We start from the raw sequence: 19873 nt of genomic DNA, 5'->3' as shown, positions 1-19873 counted from the left end.
TGGCGTGCCTTAGGCTGGCCACAATAAAAGGCCACTCTAAAATGATTGGGGGGTGTCCGAAAACCAGTCTGTATCTGGTGTGACCACCATTTGCCTCACACAGTGCAACACATCTCCTTCACATAGAGTTGATCAGGTTGTTGATTGTGCACACAGACGATGGATCATGAGCTCTTCCAGGCCTTCTCCATACTTTTTTTCTTCCGGTCATTCTGGTACAGGTTGATCTTAATTTCAGTCGTCCAAAGAATGCTTGTTTGGTTTCTGAAGCCTAACAATCATCTGTTTCACTTGTATGGAGAGATCCTTTGACTGCATGATGTTGGTTCACAGCAGCAAATGAAAATGGCAATTAACTCCAGATCTTTTACCTGCATAACTGATGTAGAAATAATGCAGGAATGAAAATGAAACAACTTTTGAGTCAACTGTCCAATTATTTATGGTCCACTGAAAAAGGGGCAGGTACACATTAAAGAGCTGTAATTCCTAAACATTTCCTCCAATACTGATGTGAACTCCATCAAATTAAAGTTCAGATCATGCACTTTAATTATACTATATCATACATTATATATCTGTAGCTTGAATATGTTTTGGTCAACAACTAATATAATAAAAAGTGTGCCTAAACGTACACACACACCCTCGTGCTTTATGATTTAAATTAAAATCATTACAATATTGTGACTTGCTTTTGACAACAATGGGTTCTTTTTTTTGCATCAGGGAAAATGATAAATGTGTGTAATTTTCATAAATAGCACAATTTAAAAAAGAAAATCTAAAAGCCTATTGAAAGGGTAACATTCTAGCAACCATCCATTAAAACCATTCTAGAAACAATGTAGCAACCTTGAGGCAAACTCATATTTTCATCATAAAGTGTAAAAGAAGTAAAGGAAAAAATACCATTACAAAATATTATATGCATTTGCATTGTAAATGAAATGCTCAAGTTAAAATCTAAAGGGAGAATTTGAACACACATTTTTTCTGCTTTTGAAACTGTTTTTAATGAGTCCTGAGAGGTGGTTTATAATTAAAAGATCACAGAAAATGGCTACATTAGCAGGTCAAGAGTATTTTTGAGTCTATTCAATGACCAAATAAGCTGAATAAATATTGCATGAATGATAAACTGATGTTAATGGAAATCAGTCCAAGGTCAATGTCTGTGATTTCCCAGAACAACCTGAAAAAAAAACCTTCAATTAGACACAAGCGGAAAAAAGAAATCACAGGATGTCATCAGGCCAGCTTTGACAAAATTATCACTCGCCAAGTGCCAAATGTGAGGAAAAAATTCACTTATAAATATGTATAAAATTCACACACCATTAGAAAGTGTTAAAAAGTTAATTTTAGACTTTGCCTTCAACCAACCTGCGCAAATGTCACGAGGAAACCAACTTCAAATGTTTCCAATTAATTTTTTATATATATATATATATATGTATATATATATATATTTCTGATCCCTTTACATCAGTGTTATTTTAGTGCTTGACTAATATAGTTTTATTAAAATGTTTTTTATTAATATTTCAAAATCGTATTAATTTTTTATATGTTCTGTTGTCACTGAAGTTAAAGTTTTATTCTTTTTAAAACATCTATATATAGCCTTTATTTATTTTTATTGATATCTTTATTTTTAATAATATATGGAAATATTTATTTAATTTATAAATGTTTATTACATATATATATATATATATATATATATATATATATATATATATATATATATATATATATATATATATATATATATGATTTAGAAATTATATATTATTTTTAAATTATTTAGTTGATTTAGTTTCAGCTTTCTATAACCCCGGTGCACACAAACAGAGGAGGTTCTGCTTCTCTTATCTGCATGACAATATAGTTCATACCTCATCCTCTCCTACAGCACAAAATTCAATCCGATCCAGAGATAAACAGATGTTTTCGATCGACTACGTATCTGCAATGATCCAAAAAACAGTGGGTATGATTAGTCTTTCCATGAGGCTCCGTGTGCACCAAAACAAACAAACAGCTACAGGAGTCACTCCAGCTCCGGCTGGAACAGACAGCCATCAAAGACGCTGAATTTCCCGAAATAAATACAGTGCTTGAGCAGCAGAGGACTGTTTTTATCATGTTTGGACGAACCGCAGCGGATCATTGACGCAGAGGAAACGAACGGATCAGGAGATGCCCATTAAATGCCAGCTGTGGCCTCACAAAGTGCACAACGGTCTAAAGAGAATAAGACACTGCTATGATAAAGTTACTTTAGAAAGACTGTAACCACCCCATGCAGACAGTGAGATCTTTACAATGGCATGCACTGTATAACAAATGTTTTTGAAAGACGTTTCATCAGCTGAACGCACTGTACTTCAGTCCCTCTCGGCCTCGTTTTCATTCCTGTCAAAAATTACCCTGACTAAGAGACAAAGAGAGCTCCACATAAAAAAATACTGTAATTTGTGTCCCGTCTTGTCATTCCACGGTCTGAAAATGCACTTGGTCGGAGTGGAAGTACGGCAGAGATGAAGGCGAGCTATCAGCTCTTTAATCCCATGCTGTGTTGGGTTTTCACGGTGGGACGCTCTATCTCTGAACGGCACAATGACCGCCGACTCGCAGAAACACGCTCCATTCATTAGAAAGCAACTACTTGTACTTTGGTCTCGTCTTCTGGGAAACCACTCAAAGATTTTCATGAAACCAAGCATTTAAAAACCTAAACATCCCCTATACCATCATTATTACTGCTCAAAATTCAGCGTCAGGGATTTGGACCTAATCCTAAATCTCCTTTGCTCATCCGGAATTAATTTATTTGAGCAAAAATATCCCGAAATCAGTAACGTTTGTTGAATTTTATTACAATTCCGAGTAAGTGTTCACTATGTGGATATATTTTAAAATGTAAATTATTAATGTGATGCAAAGCTGAATTTTAACCCTTTAACTGCCACACCCCTTTTTGAACGTAGATGTGATTTGAAAATGGCTTACACAGAATGAATTTTGAGATTTTAAGCTTTCAATTGATTTATATTTTATTATGATTTCTAAAATATGAAAGTGAAAAATGCAGTAATTTTTTGGTGTTTTTTTAAGGGTGCACTCTTGTCTTACACTCTTGTCTTACACTATCTATTACCGTTCCTACATATTTTGTAACAAAAACAGCGATAAAATATCCATTTAGAAATCTTCGATCTTTCCAACGATAAATAGTTTGTCATGATTAGATTAGTATTTAATTGTAACATAGTGAAGTAAACTGACAGTTAACTCCAGTCTTCAGTGTCACATGATCTTCAGAAATCATTCAATTATGCTGATTCGCTGCTCAAGAAACAATTCTGATTATTATTAATGACAAAAACAATTATATTTTTGTGGATATTGTGATAAAGTTTTTAGGATTCTTTGAGGAATAAATTATTTTTATTATTATTTTTTAAACATTATAAATGCCTTTACTGTTACTTTAATCAATTGAATGTGTCCTTGCTGAATAAAATAAAATAACATTCTAAAAAAAAAAAAAAAAAAAAAAAAATTATATATATATATATATATATATATATATATATATATATATATATATATATATATATATATATATATATATATATATATTCCTTTAATTAAATAAATAAATAAAACATGAATTTATTTTTCACATTCAAATAATTAAAGAATAAACTAATATATAAATTAAAACCTTGGAATGGAACTTTTTCTTCTTTGGATTAACACACACTGCTGAATCATTCACATTAATAACAGGAATGTGTATTAATAAAGTTAATAGAGTTAATTTCATGCTTAGAATTTCAAGTTTACAGTATGAACTTGGTGATCCATGTTGATGATGTTTTTAGCTGAATAGCAATAATCAAAACAATATTTCCTTTTTAGTAACTGACTACATAACATACCTATTATATCAGAGCACATTCAAGTTCAGATTTAGAGCTTTAATTGGAGCATTTGGCTTTAGCGAGCATCACGCAAGCATTGTGAGAGTGATAAAGTCATGACTGCATGACACCGAGAAAATAAACTCCCTAGAGCCGCTGCTCACCCCTCGCCCCTCGTTTTAACTCCCACTCCTACACTAATTTCAGAGCTAAAGACATGGAAAGACAGCTCAAAAGTGCGAGACTGTGGCTTTATGACCAGAGTCCATCATAAAACAGCAATTAAACAGTAAGTGTTGCTGATTGGGCTGGAACGGGGCACGCTGTCAGGATCATCAGCGTCCTCTCGGAGGGCTGGACTCGAGGGGTGTGGTATTTCAAGACTGCGAAAGGTTAGTAGACGCACGCCGTCGGACACCACGATTAGTAGCAGGCTTCAGTGCACAAATATGACATTTGATGAGCCGGTGTGAACATGTGGTGCAAATACACAAGCTGTGTTTGTGTATAATGCCGTCAAAATGAGAATTCCTTCGCCCACTAAATACAGCTGTCTCAACACGAGCGGCATGCCACGGAGCTCCACTTCATGCACATTTCAGAAATTAAAAATGCAATGATCACGCTATTAGGTTCAGTACTTGTACTCATTAAAATGCATGCAACAATTATGGTAAATAAAATGGAGATGCTCAGTAATGGCCGAAAACTTCATGCAAATCTTTCCTTTCTGTAGCAGTCTACATTCTGTAACAAGGAAATTAAATTTACCATACCTTTTTGACTTTGCTAATCCTGATTATTAACAATAATAATCACAAATCGCATAAAATATTAGGATTTTACATATTATTTTACATTTTTGCCCTGATTGGATGGTAATATATATATATAAATAAATAACATGCACTAATGAATTCTGCAAAATGAGACCAGGAATGACACTGGCATTAAAAATGCGATTGAATGGGGGGGTGGGGGGGTCGGGTCTTATTTCTCTTTTTTTTCTGCAAATGATGAATCCTTCAGAACAAGACCAAGAATGTGCATTAAGAAAGTAAATACAGCCCATTTATTTTCCTGCCAACTTGACAGCATACACTGGAATATAATTCAGACATTATGGACGAAAGCTTGATATCAGCTTCATTACATTGCTAATGGACTTGTACTCACTAATACTTATAATATTTGTAGTAAATGCAATTGAGATGCTCAGTACAGTCAGTAACTATGCAAATCTTTCTTCTTTGTGGCATTAAAATGACTGAAAACCAGCCAAACAAGTAGCCTACTTGCATAATGTTACCCATCACTCCCTATTTCATTTATTCACTTAACTTGCACTAGCAAAAAAATAAATAAATCGCCTTTGGCAATTAGAGAGGTGCATATATCCTCAATTCCAAAACCCACCGAGCTGCATCCACAGGGAGCCTTTTAAAACACACTCCGAGATGCCCGTTCAGCCAAAATTGAACAAAAACATCACAAATATCCTTCGGGGAGAATGAACTGCGACAGGCTTTTATTTATTCTAGGTGTTGTTTGTCTGTTATTTACATTTGGCTTCTTTTAGGCTCATTAGTCATCAAATCCTCTGGAAACTCCACAGATGTTATGAAGGTTGCAGATACAGACGTGCAGTTTTCTCTCTCACCGAGCACCAGAGCAGCTCACAAGTTTACTTGAGTTCTGACGTGACCAGGCAGCTGTAGACAGTTTACAGCAAAGCAACTCACTGAGTTTCCAAACAGAGCCGTAAAATATAAGAGCGATTCGATGACAAACATCACCTTGCTGCTGCTCCCCATCGGCCCGACTGACTGAAGACATCATGTGATCACAGTACATGTCATGCTTCAGAGCGTGAAACTGCTGGTAGGATGGATGGTGGGCTATAAATTAGGAGTCAGCGGGGTGCAGTGGGCGGTCTCTCTCTCTCACAAGCCCACTAACAAACCTCCGGGCTTCTGTCAATCAAACCCAGTCTCAGTCTCATTCGTACTGCACACATCAACGGTAAAGATCAGAGAAATGACCGGCTTTAATGCAGTTTCAGAGTCTTGTAGAAAACCATAGTGATACTGATGACATCAGCTTATCTGCATGATTTTGCTTTTTGACAAAAAGCTATTGAATCCAATATATTGGATATAAAAAAAAAAAAATTTAATTCTAAAAAAAAAAAATCCAGTATATTGAAAAACCTGTCAGACTGACATTTAAAATGATGCAATATATAGGCTACAAATATATATATATAGAATTTTTCGATATTGAATCGAGTATATTGAAAATATTCCGTATATATCTTGCATTTATTACAAATATATAAAAAAAATTCTAATTCAATAAAACGACAACAAATGACACATATCTATAGCTGTTTTTGAAAAATTATATATGTATATATTTGTAAATGTAAAAAAATTATATAAATTATTTGTAATACATTCTATTAAATTAGTTTTTGTATTCACACAAAAACTTAGTATGGTACAAGAAATAAACTAAATAATATAAACAATATTTTTATATGTAAAATAAAATAGATTTGCAATTTACAATATTTTATGATTTTGTGCCTTAAAAAAATCTAATTTTATATACCTATACACATATATTTATATATATATATATATATATATATATATATATATATATATATATATATATATATATATACATACATACATACATATATACATACATACTTACGTACGTACATATATATATATATATATATATATATATATATATATATATATATATATATATATATATATATATATATATATATAAACTTTACATGTCAGTCAGACAGCCTTTTGTTAAAAGAAAAAAATTAATCTAAAATGGAGCATTTGTTGAAAAAAAAAAAAAAAGAAGAAAAAAGAAGTTTGACTAATGGAAGTTATTTTCAGTCAGAATAAGCTGATAGATAAAAATCTGGCTTCACAAGACCAGAATAAAGAGCTGAGAAAAGCACTGAGATCTTAGTGCCAGAAGAATGAATACAAATTGATTCTTCATGTCATAAGAGTGATTCTGCATGTAGAAATAAGTATATTTCAATATTGCAGACTATAAAACGGTTTTCAAATTTCAAATTTCCATCATCATCCCTCGTTGTTTCGACATTCTGTTCCTTTTAAAGCGACTGAATGGGTCACGACCTCAGTGTAACGGTCGATCAAAGACCGCAGCGAAACCCAATCCAATCTCCCCCATGCATCTGTGTCACCAAAATACTCCCTCCATACTTCAGCACAGATCCAATGATCAGATCGGCTCCCGGCACAGAAAGAGCTGACCACAGGTTTATCTCAAACAGCTAATGGCTTCCAATCAGATGTTTAATTCAAACAGCATGGTACCTTTCCACATTATCCAGGTTCCCGTCCACCCCGAGTCCTCCGATGGTGTAAAGCTTGCCGTCGTACACCACGCTGTTGTGCCGGCAGCGCGGGACTGTCATCCGTGACACCAGATTCCAATTATCCAGCAGGGACATGTAGCACCACACGTCTGCCAGCGTGACTCCAGACTCAGTGCCACCTAAAGAGGGTTCGAGCCCAAACAAATGAGTGCTGAAGTCTCCATTTACACCCTCCAACATCACACCTCCATTAAAACACAGAAACACATCAAACAACACCAGCATCTCGCTCTCTCAGGGATTCAGCTTGAGCTCCATTTTAGTTTAGTTTAGAGACAGACAGATGTTTATAATATAAAAGTCGAATATTTTATAAATCGAATTATACAAGAAATCGCCATGAATTATATTATTTATATTATATAAACAAATCAATGCAACTTTATATTTTTCCATTTCTATCTTTAGACTGATAACCTTTTTGAGATTCTATACATATATTTATTTATCTCTTACAAAATAAAGTGAAAAATATATTTATTTATCTATACAATTTAAAATAACTGTTTTTAAATTTATTATACTTTAAATGATCATTTATTTCTGTGATGCAAAGCTGAATTTTTAGGATCATTATCACATGATCCTTTAGAAATCATTCTAATATGCAGTGTTGGGCAAGTTACTTTTAAAAAGTAATTAGTTACAGTTACTAGTTACTTCTTCCAAAAAGTAACTAAATTAGTTACTCAGTTACAAATTTTAAAAGTAACTAGTTACTTAAGAAAGTAACTATTGCGTTACTTTCAAGTAAAATTTAATTTTAAATGCTCAAATGTGACCCCACCTCTACCCCTCTTTAAAGGAACTTAAAATACATGTGCATGTTCAATTATTTATGATAAATCTGAATATTATAATGAAATGGACACTTAATAAAATACATTATTAACAGAAACATGAAACATTGTACACACATCTAAAAAAAAAAAATGTTGCTGTGGGACAAAGTGAGACTAGCCTCCAATCAAATGCCATGTATGTAGATATTATGTTTATATAGTGGATCAATGCAAATAACACGATAGATTTTTGGGAGCTTTTGATATTTCCTTTTATTGTTTCTTTAATTTCTTGAAGGAAAAAGTAATGTATATACTTCCATTTAGAGAAGGCTACTTTTGGATTATTTGGGCTCCTTGCCATACCTGTCTCTCGTTGACTGACTGGCTTGTGTTGTTCCTTGTGTGTCCTGTCCTGTCCGACTATGCGTTATGATGGGTTGTTCGCAATTCATGAGCGTTAGTGATGATGGATCGACTCGTTCGCGAATGAGCTTTTGAGGAGTCGTTCGCGATTCGCGAATGAGCCGACTCTAAGAGCCGGTTCTTTTAGTTGAACTTCGGGAGCTGGCTCGCATATCTGAAGAGCCGACTCTATTTTTTCAAATTTAGCCTATAGAAATTAAATAATTATGTAATAAAAATTTAAATATTATAGTCAAAGTCATTTAAAGAGCCGTTTGTGAGCCAAAGAGCCGGTTCTTTTCAGTGAGCTGAGTCAAAAGAGCCGAATTCCCATCACTACTATGCGTGCTTTCGAACACCCGCCCAACTCTACCTCTGATTGGCTTACAATGAAATTTTACTCTACCTCAGCCAATCGTCAGCATTTATGCGCTTGTCTCGTGCTCTGCCCACTAACCAAGGAAGAACAGTAAAAAAAAGTATTTGCCTCTCGCTCAGAGATCTAGTTGGTCTGATGAAAAAAAAAAAAAAAAAAAAAAAACAGCTTCATCATCAGTTATAGTAACGCGCCGCATTTTTTGGCAGTAACGGTAACGGCGTTATTAAGATGAGAAGAGTAATCAATTAGATTACTCGTTGCTGGAAAAAGTAATGCCGTTATTAACGCCGTTATTCCCATCACTGCTAATATGATGATTCATTATCAAAGTTGGAAACAGTTCTGCTGCTTAATATTTTTACAGAACATGTGATACTTTTTTAGGATACTTTGATGAATAAAAAAAAAAATATGCTATGTTTTTAAAATATGAATATTTTGTAATAACAATATACACTACTGGTCAGTAATTTGGGGTCAGTAATTTTTTTCTCTTTCTTTTTTTTTATAAAATCAATACTTTTATTCAGCAAGGATGTGTTAAATTGATAGAAAGTGATAGTAAAGAAAATATATTAGACAGCAGAACTGTTTCCAACACTCATAATAAATCAGAATATTAGAATGATTTTTAAATGATCATGTGATCGACTGATGTCACATGTGACACTGAAGGCTGGAGGAATGATGCTGAAAATTCAGCTTTGCATCACAGGAATAAATTATTATTTTAAAGTATATTCAAATAGAAAACTATTATTTTAAGTTCTAATAATATTTCACAATATTACAGTTTTTTCTGTATTTTTGATCAAATAAATGCAGCCTTGATGAGCAGAAGAAACCTCTTTCAAAACATTAAAAATAGTAATGTTTTTATACTAGTATATATATATATATATATATATATATATATATATATATATATATATATAGTAATAAAAATATATAAATATTTTATTTTATTTATTTTACATTTAAATAAAACTTTTATAATATATAAGTAAACAAGTAAATCTTCAAATCTTTAATATTCTTTATATATTTTCTCTGCATTCATTTTATTCTGTTCATATTTTTTGTGGTGTGACAAACATGCTAAAAACTTAATGTAAAAAAAAAAAAATTGTTTAACAGCATTTTACTATTTCTTTTAAAGTTATGCATGTTGATTTTGTGAGCTTATATTCATTAAAAGACTGCATGGAATATTTGTCACATACCAGAATCATTTAAAATAAATTACAAAACAAAAGGAACATATTATTTAAAAAATGTACAGTACATAACAGCAACACAAGACATACACTTTCCTTTTTACGATTATAATAAATGAAATCTTAAAATCTCGATGTACCTAGGTTTGTTATACACTACTCACATACACTTTTGACAAACAAATTGCTGCAGCAGCTTTAGAAGCGTCATCTTTCCTGCGCTATTGATTTATTCCTACTTGATTTGTGGGATATTTAACATCATAATTTGACACACAGCCAGTCGTAAAGACAAAGATGAGGAACAGCCATCTTCCTTCCCATCACTCCTCAGAGCGTGAGCTGCTAAATATAAAAGCAGACACCTGCGGGCAGCCACCAAACTGCAAGTGACACACTGTCGGCTTGATTACCTGACAGGTAGATATTATCCCCCGCCGATATGACGGAGAAGAACTCGCGGTTGTAGAAAGGCAGGCTGGCCAGGGGGTACCACTTGTTGTTCTTTGGGTTGAAGCAAGTGACGGCTGTCAGCGAGCGCTGGTTCATGCCGATGACCTGGCGCCCCCCCACCAGCACGATCACCTCAGCGACACCTGCGGAGAAACACGCAGAAACAAACACCTTGACATTCACAGAAATAACCTGCTCGAAGCAACACATGGGACCCGATTACACTGAGCTGCTCTGAGGGTTATAATGAGTGACCCGGCAAAACCAGCTGATACGGTCACCGTATTCACACTAGCAGTCAAAAGATTTTTCTTCTCTTGGTTTTTGAAAGAAGGCTTAAAAATAGGTCAGTGAGGCTGCATTTATTTAATTAAAAATGCAGTAAAATTGCGAAACATTATTATTTCACAATTAGCATTATTACGATTTAAACTTGCCGTTTCTATGTGAGTATATGTTAAAGTGCAATTTATTTCTAAGAGTCAAATCTGAATTTTCAGCATCATTCCTCCAGTCTTCAGCGTCACATGATCCTTCAGAAATCATTCTAATATGATGATTTGCTGCTCAAGAAACATTTATGATTAAAATCAGTGCTGAAAACATTTAAATTGCTTCATAATTTTGTGGAAACCAAATATATAAGGGGATTAAAGAGCTCAACAGAAATCCTTTGTAACATTACAAATGTAATTACTGTCACTTTTGAACAATTTAAAAGGTCAGTTCACATTAATTACTCACCTTCACGATGTTCTAAACCCTCTTCATAAAACAAATTAAGATATTTTTATGAAATCCAAGAGCTCTCTGACCCTCCTATAGAAAGCAAGGATCCTGTCACGATCAAGGCTCAAAAACATAGCAAGGACTTTGCTAAAATAATCCATATTACATTTTTCAATTCAATTCAGTTCAAGTTTATTTGTATAGCGTTTTTTATGATACAAATCATTGCAAAGCAATTTTACAGAAAATTACGTTTCTACAATATTTAGAAGTAGCTCATAAGTGGTGATCAGGAATTTTCTGAAAAATTAATACAAGATGTAGTGAACCAGACGATGAACACTATTAACAGCAATTATTATGTGATTGCATAGTAAGTAGCAATATTTGTTAGTTCTGTTTGTTGATTCAGGGTTAGCATCATCTGGGATCCTCTGAGGGTCAGCATCATCTCTTCTCAGGTGTTCTGGATCCAGACTGGAGCTTGTGTAAATCCTAGTTATTAACTGCGTGGAAAAACAGTATGTCCAGCTATAGACATAGTGGCATGCACTTTTTGCATGTAAAAATTTTGTTTCAACAATTCATCTCCTCCGCTAGGGACATTTTGGAGAATATCCACTAAACGTAAACAGTGTTTGCTGTTCTGTGTCAGCTGCACCATGCAGATATGTTTTCTATGTTGTATGTATGCTTTGATTCGAACGAAAACAACGTATCTGCATGGCGCAGCTGACACAGAATAGCATACGTTGTTCATGATTAGCGGTTGAACCCCTGATGTCACATGGATTACTTTACAGATCTCCTTTCTATGTTTCTGGACTAGATCATGTAAGGATTCCTTGCTATCTATGGGAGGGTTAGAAAGCATTATTTCTTAATTTGTGTTGTGAAGATGAACGGAAGTCTTACGGGTTTGGAACGAGGGGTAAAATATTAATGACATTATTTTACCTTTGGGGCAGAGTAACCTTTTAATTCGTCTTTGCTGAAATAAAGTAATACTTTTTTCCTCTTTGATTTATATAAATGTTACTTACCCCAAACTTATTGCAGTGTATCAGTTTCCACAAAAATATGAAACAGGACAACTGTTTTACACATTAATAATAATTCTTGAACAGCAAAACAGCATATTAAAATGATTTCTGAAGGATCATGTGACACTGAAGACTGGAGTAAAAGATGCTGAAAATACAGCTTATATTCAGATAGAACACAGATAATTGTTATAATAGTAAACAATAATACTGCTTTTGCTGTATTTTTCAGGAAGAGACTCAAAAACATAAAATTACACTTTGGACCGGTACTGTATGTGCAAGGGTTTATCAGCAGACTGAAGTGAACTGCATACTTTTTGACATGAAAGTTCAACAACCAAACAACACATTTAATAGAGCAGTCTTTGTTCAGAGCAAAATTATCTACAAACAGAAGCTTTTTTCTGATCAATTATGAATGAGTTTTCCTCTGTACAGTGAATGAAGTCTCTACGCTGACTGCTTATGCCACATCACAGGCCTTTCATTCAGTAATTCATTTTATTCTGACACAGAAGCACAAAGAAGATAAAAGAATATGGGAAAAGGAATATCACAAGGAGGCAGTGAGAAACATTTCATAAGAAAAAGCCACATAACAAGGGAAAAATAATAGCCTCCGAGTCAAAAACATGACAATTTTGAGGATATGACAAATTAGGCATAATGACAGAATGACAGAAAAGATCCAGAGCGCTATCAGCACAGTTTGCCCTGACAATATAGTATATGTATAGTATAGTATATATATATAGTATATTTTTATTTAAAGAAAAGTACAGACTCACTGGCATGTAAAAGGCTTCAGGCAACATTATTCTGTACTAGCTGACAGTACCAACACGATCCTATCATCCGAATTAAAATTCATGACATATATCGTCTTGAAAAATGTATAGATAAAAGAAACAGTGGATCGTGCTAGAAAGGGTCAGGCCTCTGTAACGGCAGACAATTAAAAGTCATTGTTCACTTCTTAAAAAAAAAAAAGAGTGAAATACTCTTTCCTCTGATTTCAAGGAATCCTGAAATACACAAGTGCCTCATCTCTGGAGACTTTTATTGTCTCTGTGTATTTTTTTTCAATACAGTGATTCAATAAAATAAACAAAGACTCACACTGTATAAATCTCACTGGGGAGATACAGCAACAATAAATAGCAGCTGCTGATAATGTCATTTATTTCAGTGTGTCTGGCTGTTTTATTACCAGATTTCCGAAAGGAATTAAATGGACACAAACAAAAAACTATCCTAAATGCAATTTGAATGCAAGCACTTAATGCACATATATTATGTGCATAAAAATGTTTTTGTAACATTTATACATGCATATTTTTGTATTTCTATATCACAGTATACACATATTTTATGTTGACAAAAATGTTTATTTCAGATGCTATTAATCGCGATAAATAGTTTGACAGCAGTAATATATAGTTATGTCTGACTTGACTCTTGGTAATGTATTTTGACCTGCCCCCAAAACATGACTATCTAGTAGTCTAAGTCTTTGGCTCTTTTAATTGTGATGATTTTGGATCACATTTAACAAAAACCCACCAATTTATTATCTCAACAAATTAGAATATGATGACATGCCAATCAACTAATTAACTCAAAACACATGCAAAGGTTTCCTGAGCCTTCAAAATGGTCTCTGACAATCATTGACACCCTTTCACAAGGAGTGTAAGTCACAAAAATTAATTGCCAATAAGCTGGCTGTTCAGAGAGTGCTGTATCCAAGCATGTTAACAGAGAGTTGATCGGAATGAAAAAGTGTGGAAGAAAAAGATACACAACCAACCGAGAGAACCGCAGCCTTATGAGGATTGTCAAGTAAAATCGATTCAAGAATTTGAGTGAACTTCACAAGGAATGGACTGAGGCTGGGGTCAAGGCATCAATAGACACCACACACAAACGTGTCAATGAATTTGGCTACAATTGTGGTATTCCTCTTGTTAAGCCACTCCTGAACCACAGGCAACATCAGAGGCATCTTACCTGGGCTACGGAGAAGAAGAAATGGACTGTTGCCATTGGTCTAAAGACCTTTTTTCAGATGATAGCAAGTTTTGTATTTCTTTTGGAAACCAAGGTCCATGAGTCTGGAGGAAGGGTGGAGAAGCAAATAGCCCAAATTGCTTGAAGCCCAGTGTTAAGTTTCCACAGTCTGGGATGATTTGGGGTGCAATGGCATCTGCTGGTGTTGGTCCATTGTGTTTTTTGAAAACCAAAGTCACTGCACCTGTTTACCAAGAAATCTTGGGGCACTTTATGCTTCCTTCTGCTGACCAGCTTTTAATTTTCCAGCAGAATTTGGCACCTGCCCACATTGCCGAAAGCACCAGAAGTTGGTTAAATGACCATGGTGTTGGTGCGCTTGACTGGCCAGCAAACTCACCAGACCTGAACCCCAGAGAGAATCTATGGGCTATTGTCAAGAGAAAAATTGGAAACAAGAGACCAAACAGATGGGCTTCCATACCACCTCAGCAGTGTCACAAACTGATCACCTCCGTGCCACGCTGAATTGAGGCAGTAATTAAAGCAAAAGGAGCCCCTACCAAGTATTGAGTACATGTACAGTACATGAACATACTTTCCAGAAGGACAACAATTGACTAAATGTTGTTGTTTTTTAAATTAGTTTCATGAAGTATTCTAATTTGATGAGATGGTGAATTGGTGGGTTTTTGTTAAATATGAGCAAAAATCACTACAATTAAAATAACCCAAGACTTAAACTACTTCAGTCTGTGTGCATTGAATTTATTTAATACACAAGTTTCACAATTTGAGTTGAATTACTGAAATAAATGAACTTTTCCTCGACATTCTAATTTATTGAGAAGCACCTGTATATATATATATATATATATATATATATATATATATATATATATATATATATATATATATATATATATATATACACACACATATATACATATATATATATATATACATATACATATATATATATATATATATATATATATATATATATATATACATATATATATACATATATATATATATATATATATATATATATATATATATATATATATATATATATATATATATATATATATACATATATATATATATGTATATATATATATATATATTAAGGGTGTAACGGTTCACAAAATTCACGGTTCGGTTCGGTTCAATACACTGATGTCACGGTTCGGTTCGGTACGGTTCGGTACGTTTTAGATACAGCAAAAAGAAAAAATTGGCAGATAAATTTCCTTGATTTTTTAAAAAATGTTTTATTTATTAAAACTAACAAAGTATGTGTTTTTTTTACATTGAACAATGATGGAGCTATTCTTTACCCATCTTCTATGGTGTTTTCTTAGCAGCATACTGTATAAAACAAAAATAGCTCCTTATAAATTTTTTTTTTAAAATTAAATGTAATATTGTTGTAGTGGTTATGAACAAATACAAAGATGTAACTCTTTTTATATGGAACTCTATAACTCTTTATATTTAGTGTGTTTTTACTCAATTGGTTCTCTATTTGGGCTTATGTTTTTTGGAACAAAGCAGGAATTACGGTCTGTCTGAAATGGGCTCGTGAAGGAATATTGTAATGGGGCTCAATTACATTAAGCATGTTCTTAAAACCTGCGTTTTCCACTACAGAGTAAGGTCTCATATCCGCGGCTATAACGTAAATGCACCATTCGCTGCGGTGATGTCCGTATACGGAGCCCGGGACGTCACCTGTAGGAGAAAAAAAAGCAATCCGTGGCGACGGTTTTGCAATCCGTCCCCTCAGTTTATAAACCGTACTCACGAATTCATAAACTGTTCACTCGATTTAACAAATCGTGCCCACGGATTAACAAACCGTGCCCACGAATTTCCAATCCGTGCACTTAGATTTTGTAAACCGTACCCTCGGTTTTTGAATCCGTACCCACGAATTCATAATCCGTGCGCACGCTTTCGCAATCCGTTCCCTCGGATTTGTAAACCATACTCACGGATTCATGCAGCAAACTCCTACGTGTTAACATACAGTTTTATTGAATATTATTATGTGGAATAGGTTTACAGCAAAGTGTCTTAAGTGATTCTCTATCAAGTGTAGTACGAGGTGGAATACAAAGATTTAATAAGAAAGATGCGCATTAAAATCTTGTTCAATTGCTGATAATCTATAATAGCACTTGATTATTATTGTGCAATAAACCTGGCATTGTGACTGACTCTGGAGTAATTTTTTCCTCTTTTGTAAGTTATTTTGGATAAAAGATTCTTATGCATAACCTGTTTAATAATATATAATAATGATACAAATAAAAATAAAGTTATTTTTTATAATTTTAATTTGTAGGCTAAATAAATGAGTACAAGACAGTAAAAATATTTGTCATAAAATAATTTGTGAATTGCTTTATTTTTAAATAACCTTTGGACAGTTTTGGAAATGCTTGTGTACAATTCTTTCTTAACATGAAGACTTATTTTTGTGATTTTATTATACTAAGCTCCACCCACCTCACCCCACCTGCCGGAGTTAGATGCATGTTTCACTGTTAAGTGTAAAATGCGTGTCAGTTTTCAAATCCGAGGGAACGGATTGCGAAAGCGTGCGCACAGATTATGAATTCGTGGGTACGATTCAAAAACCGAGGGTACGGTTTACACAATCTAAACGCACGGACTGGGAATTCGTGGGCACGGTTTGTTAATCCTGGGTACGATTTGTTAAACCGAGTGAACAGTTTATTAATTCATGAGCACGGTTTATAAACTGAGGGGACGGATTGCAAAACCGTCGCCACGGATTGATGTTTTTTCTCTCCTACAGGTGACGTGCGGGGCTCCGTACCGAGCCTTCAGCGCGTACTGAGTGAGCGAGCGCCTGACTGAGTAGCCTAACATAAACATATAAGTTGGTGTTTTTTTTTCTTCGGGGGTGTCAGGGGCATTGCCTGTTACGTCGTTTGGGTTATTGGGCTACCTTGTTGAACGCATAACATTATATTTCACACACCTTTTTTATTTTCCAAATTTAATTAATTAGTCCAACGAACCGTTCGGTACATAATGCGTACCGCGTACCGAACCGAAAGCCTCGTACCGAACGGTTCAATACGAATACGCGTATCGTTACACCCCTAATATATATATATATATATATATATATATATATATATATATATATATATATATATATACTTTTTTATATATTTTATACAAATATATCTTCAATTTAAGAGAAAATAGTTAAATTTTAACTAAATGTTTAGCTAAAAATACAACTACATAAATACATAATTTGCAATTGCTAAAATACTTTTTTTGAATATAATTTCTATTGTATGTATTTTATCAAGCAGACATCTCTTTTTTAATAAATTAGCTTTCTGCAGGCTGTAAAAGAACCAAGCAATGACTGTAGTGAATGCGGCAGAATCCATAACAACCCTCATTTGCATAGAAAGGAGACATATTTGTGCTGAAAATAATGACAATAACAATTTAAATACTCATGACACAGCTCTATACAGGTGCTGCAGTGGATTGCGAATATGATGCATGTGCCCTGAAACATGCACGCTAATGTGACGCAACCAGCGGCATGATATTCCTGCTGAAGCTCGGGTTCATAGGCGTTTACAGAGAAGAAAAAAAAATTTGATTGGCACAGATATCTGCTTGTGTGCCAGCTCTTTCAGCCGCACGACTGCAGATTGTGTTCCCACTTCACACCAGTACAGCTTCCTGTTATGAGAGCCCCCCCCCCCCTTTACCCACAAACAAAACCCTGTTCCCACAAAACCTCACTACATTACACCAGCAGCATCAATCAAATGCCACACGACAGCTCTGCTCATGTTCCACCATCAACCGCATCACAACGTCCTCCAGCAGGTGCCTGACTGACTTCAGCAACACTTCTGCTTATATGCGAGTGTAAAAAAGCCCTGACGATTAGTGTTACCCTTTCATATTTTAATTATCAATGAAGCCATATTTTATTACCACGATTTGAAAAACTCAGGGTAATCAGTCAGCAACAGTCTTAAGCATTTGCAGTATGCAGGTTTCGTTTTTCAAGAAATAATGACTAAAAAGAGAGAGAAATTACAGTATATGAAAAATGTGTAAATGAAGTAATTCTACGAATGCATAAGGGGGAACCGGCAGACTTCAGAAAAGTTTCAATGGCATTTTATTTTCACCTTTTCTACAGAATGTGTAATGTCTAATAAAGTAGTGTTTACAGCGGTTACTGTGGAAACCACATCATTCCTGCTGTTCCATAGGCGCCACCTGCTGTCAGACAGTTGATTTACATGTTATTCAGTCCATCTGTTGTTTTTGTTCAGATCAATGTGAAAATTGGACCAACTTTTTGGTAAAACAGGCTAATGTACAATTGACCCTTGCAAAGACCTGCCCTCCTTAGTTACTGTTGCTATGTCCAACAAGCCATGCTGCTTCTCACACAACACATCATGTTCTCACAAGGTAAAAAAATAATGAATCATTTGTCACTATAATCATAGTATGAAATTTAGGCAACACTTTAGTTTAGGGAACAGTATTCAGTATTAACTAGCTGTTTGTTAGCAAACATATTATTAGCCTATTGGCTGTTTATTAGTATTTATAAAGCATATATTAATGCATGATCATATTCTAGATCTTTTAAAACTATCCCACTCTTAAACATAATTTACTACAAATAAATAGCAAATTAGGATTAGTCTATTGAGGGAAAACTCAATGGTTTTCCTAATCTAAAGTGCTACCAAAATTTACAAGAGTGCCTCTCTTATCTCGTGTTAATGCAGCATGGCTGGGATCAGGACCCGGGGTCTGTGCCCTTCTGCCATCCTCATGATCTCCTGTGGAGCGCGGGACCCCGCTGCGCTCGGCTCCTTCCCGCTGACTGTGGCATTAGAGACTCGCGGCAGGTGTTCTGCCAAAGATCGCCCCACCTCTGCCCCGCTCCAAATCACAGCAATGGATTATGACATGAAAAGAATTCAAGGGGCTTTCTGGATTTAGATTTTCCCCCAAACCATCTAACAACAGGTTTGGGAGCATAAAACAATAGAGTAAGAGAGAAAACGCACTTTCAAAAATAATTAGAAAAGAGACTTTGTAGCATTTAAAAATCAGCATGAAATGAATACGGAGTCTATTTAATTTAGAAAATAAACATGATCCCTGATTTAAAAAATAAATAAATATAAACTTTCTTCAAAATTCAATTTCTCACCTGTAAAATGGCCTGTAAAATCCCTAAAGGATAAAATGAAGCCACATTTGACATTTTCTTTAATGTTTTTTTTTAACCAAAACACTAAAATGCTCACTGCATATAAAACTGCATATATTTGATCAAAATATGATAAAAAATGATATATTGTGAAATATTATAACAAATTAAAATAGCATAATTACAATATGCAATTTATTCCTGTGCATTTTCAGTCTTCA

The 19873-nt window shown here is 34.3% G+C and overlaps 1 protein-coding gene across 1 annotated transcript in view; it reads right to left on the bottom strand.

The window, feature by feature from the left end:
• The window catches only part of LOC113117741 (kelch-like protein 29), a 114340-nt gene that overhangs the window by 20832 nt on the left and 73635 nt on the right, over positions 1-19873 (bottom strand). Inside the window, exons 10-11 of the mRNA XM_026286642.1 lie at positions 10574-10756; positions 7316-7496 (exon numbers count right to left, since the gene is read on the bottom strand). Coding sequence (XP_026142427.1) covers positions 7316-7496; positions 10574-10756 — 364 coding nt within the window. The remainder of the gene's footprint in view (positions 1-7315; positions 7497-10573; positions 10757-19873) is intronic.

The sequence above is a fragment of the Carassius auratus genome, chromosome 17 (assembly GCF_003368295.1).
Source record: "Carassius auratus strain Wakin chromosome 17, ASM336829v1, whole genome shotgun sequence".
In the NCBI taxonomy this organism is placed as follows: Eukaryota; Metazoa; Chordata; class Actinopteri; order Cypriniformes; family Cyprinidae; genus Carassius; species Carassius auratus.
This window is presented reverse-complemented; position numbering and strand designations above follow the sequence as displayed.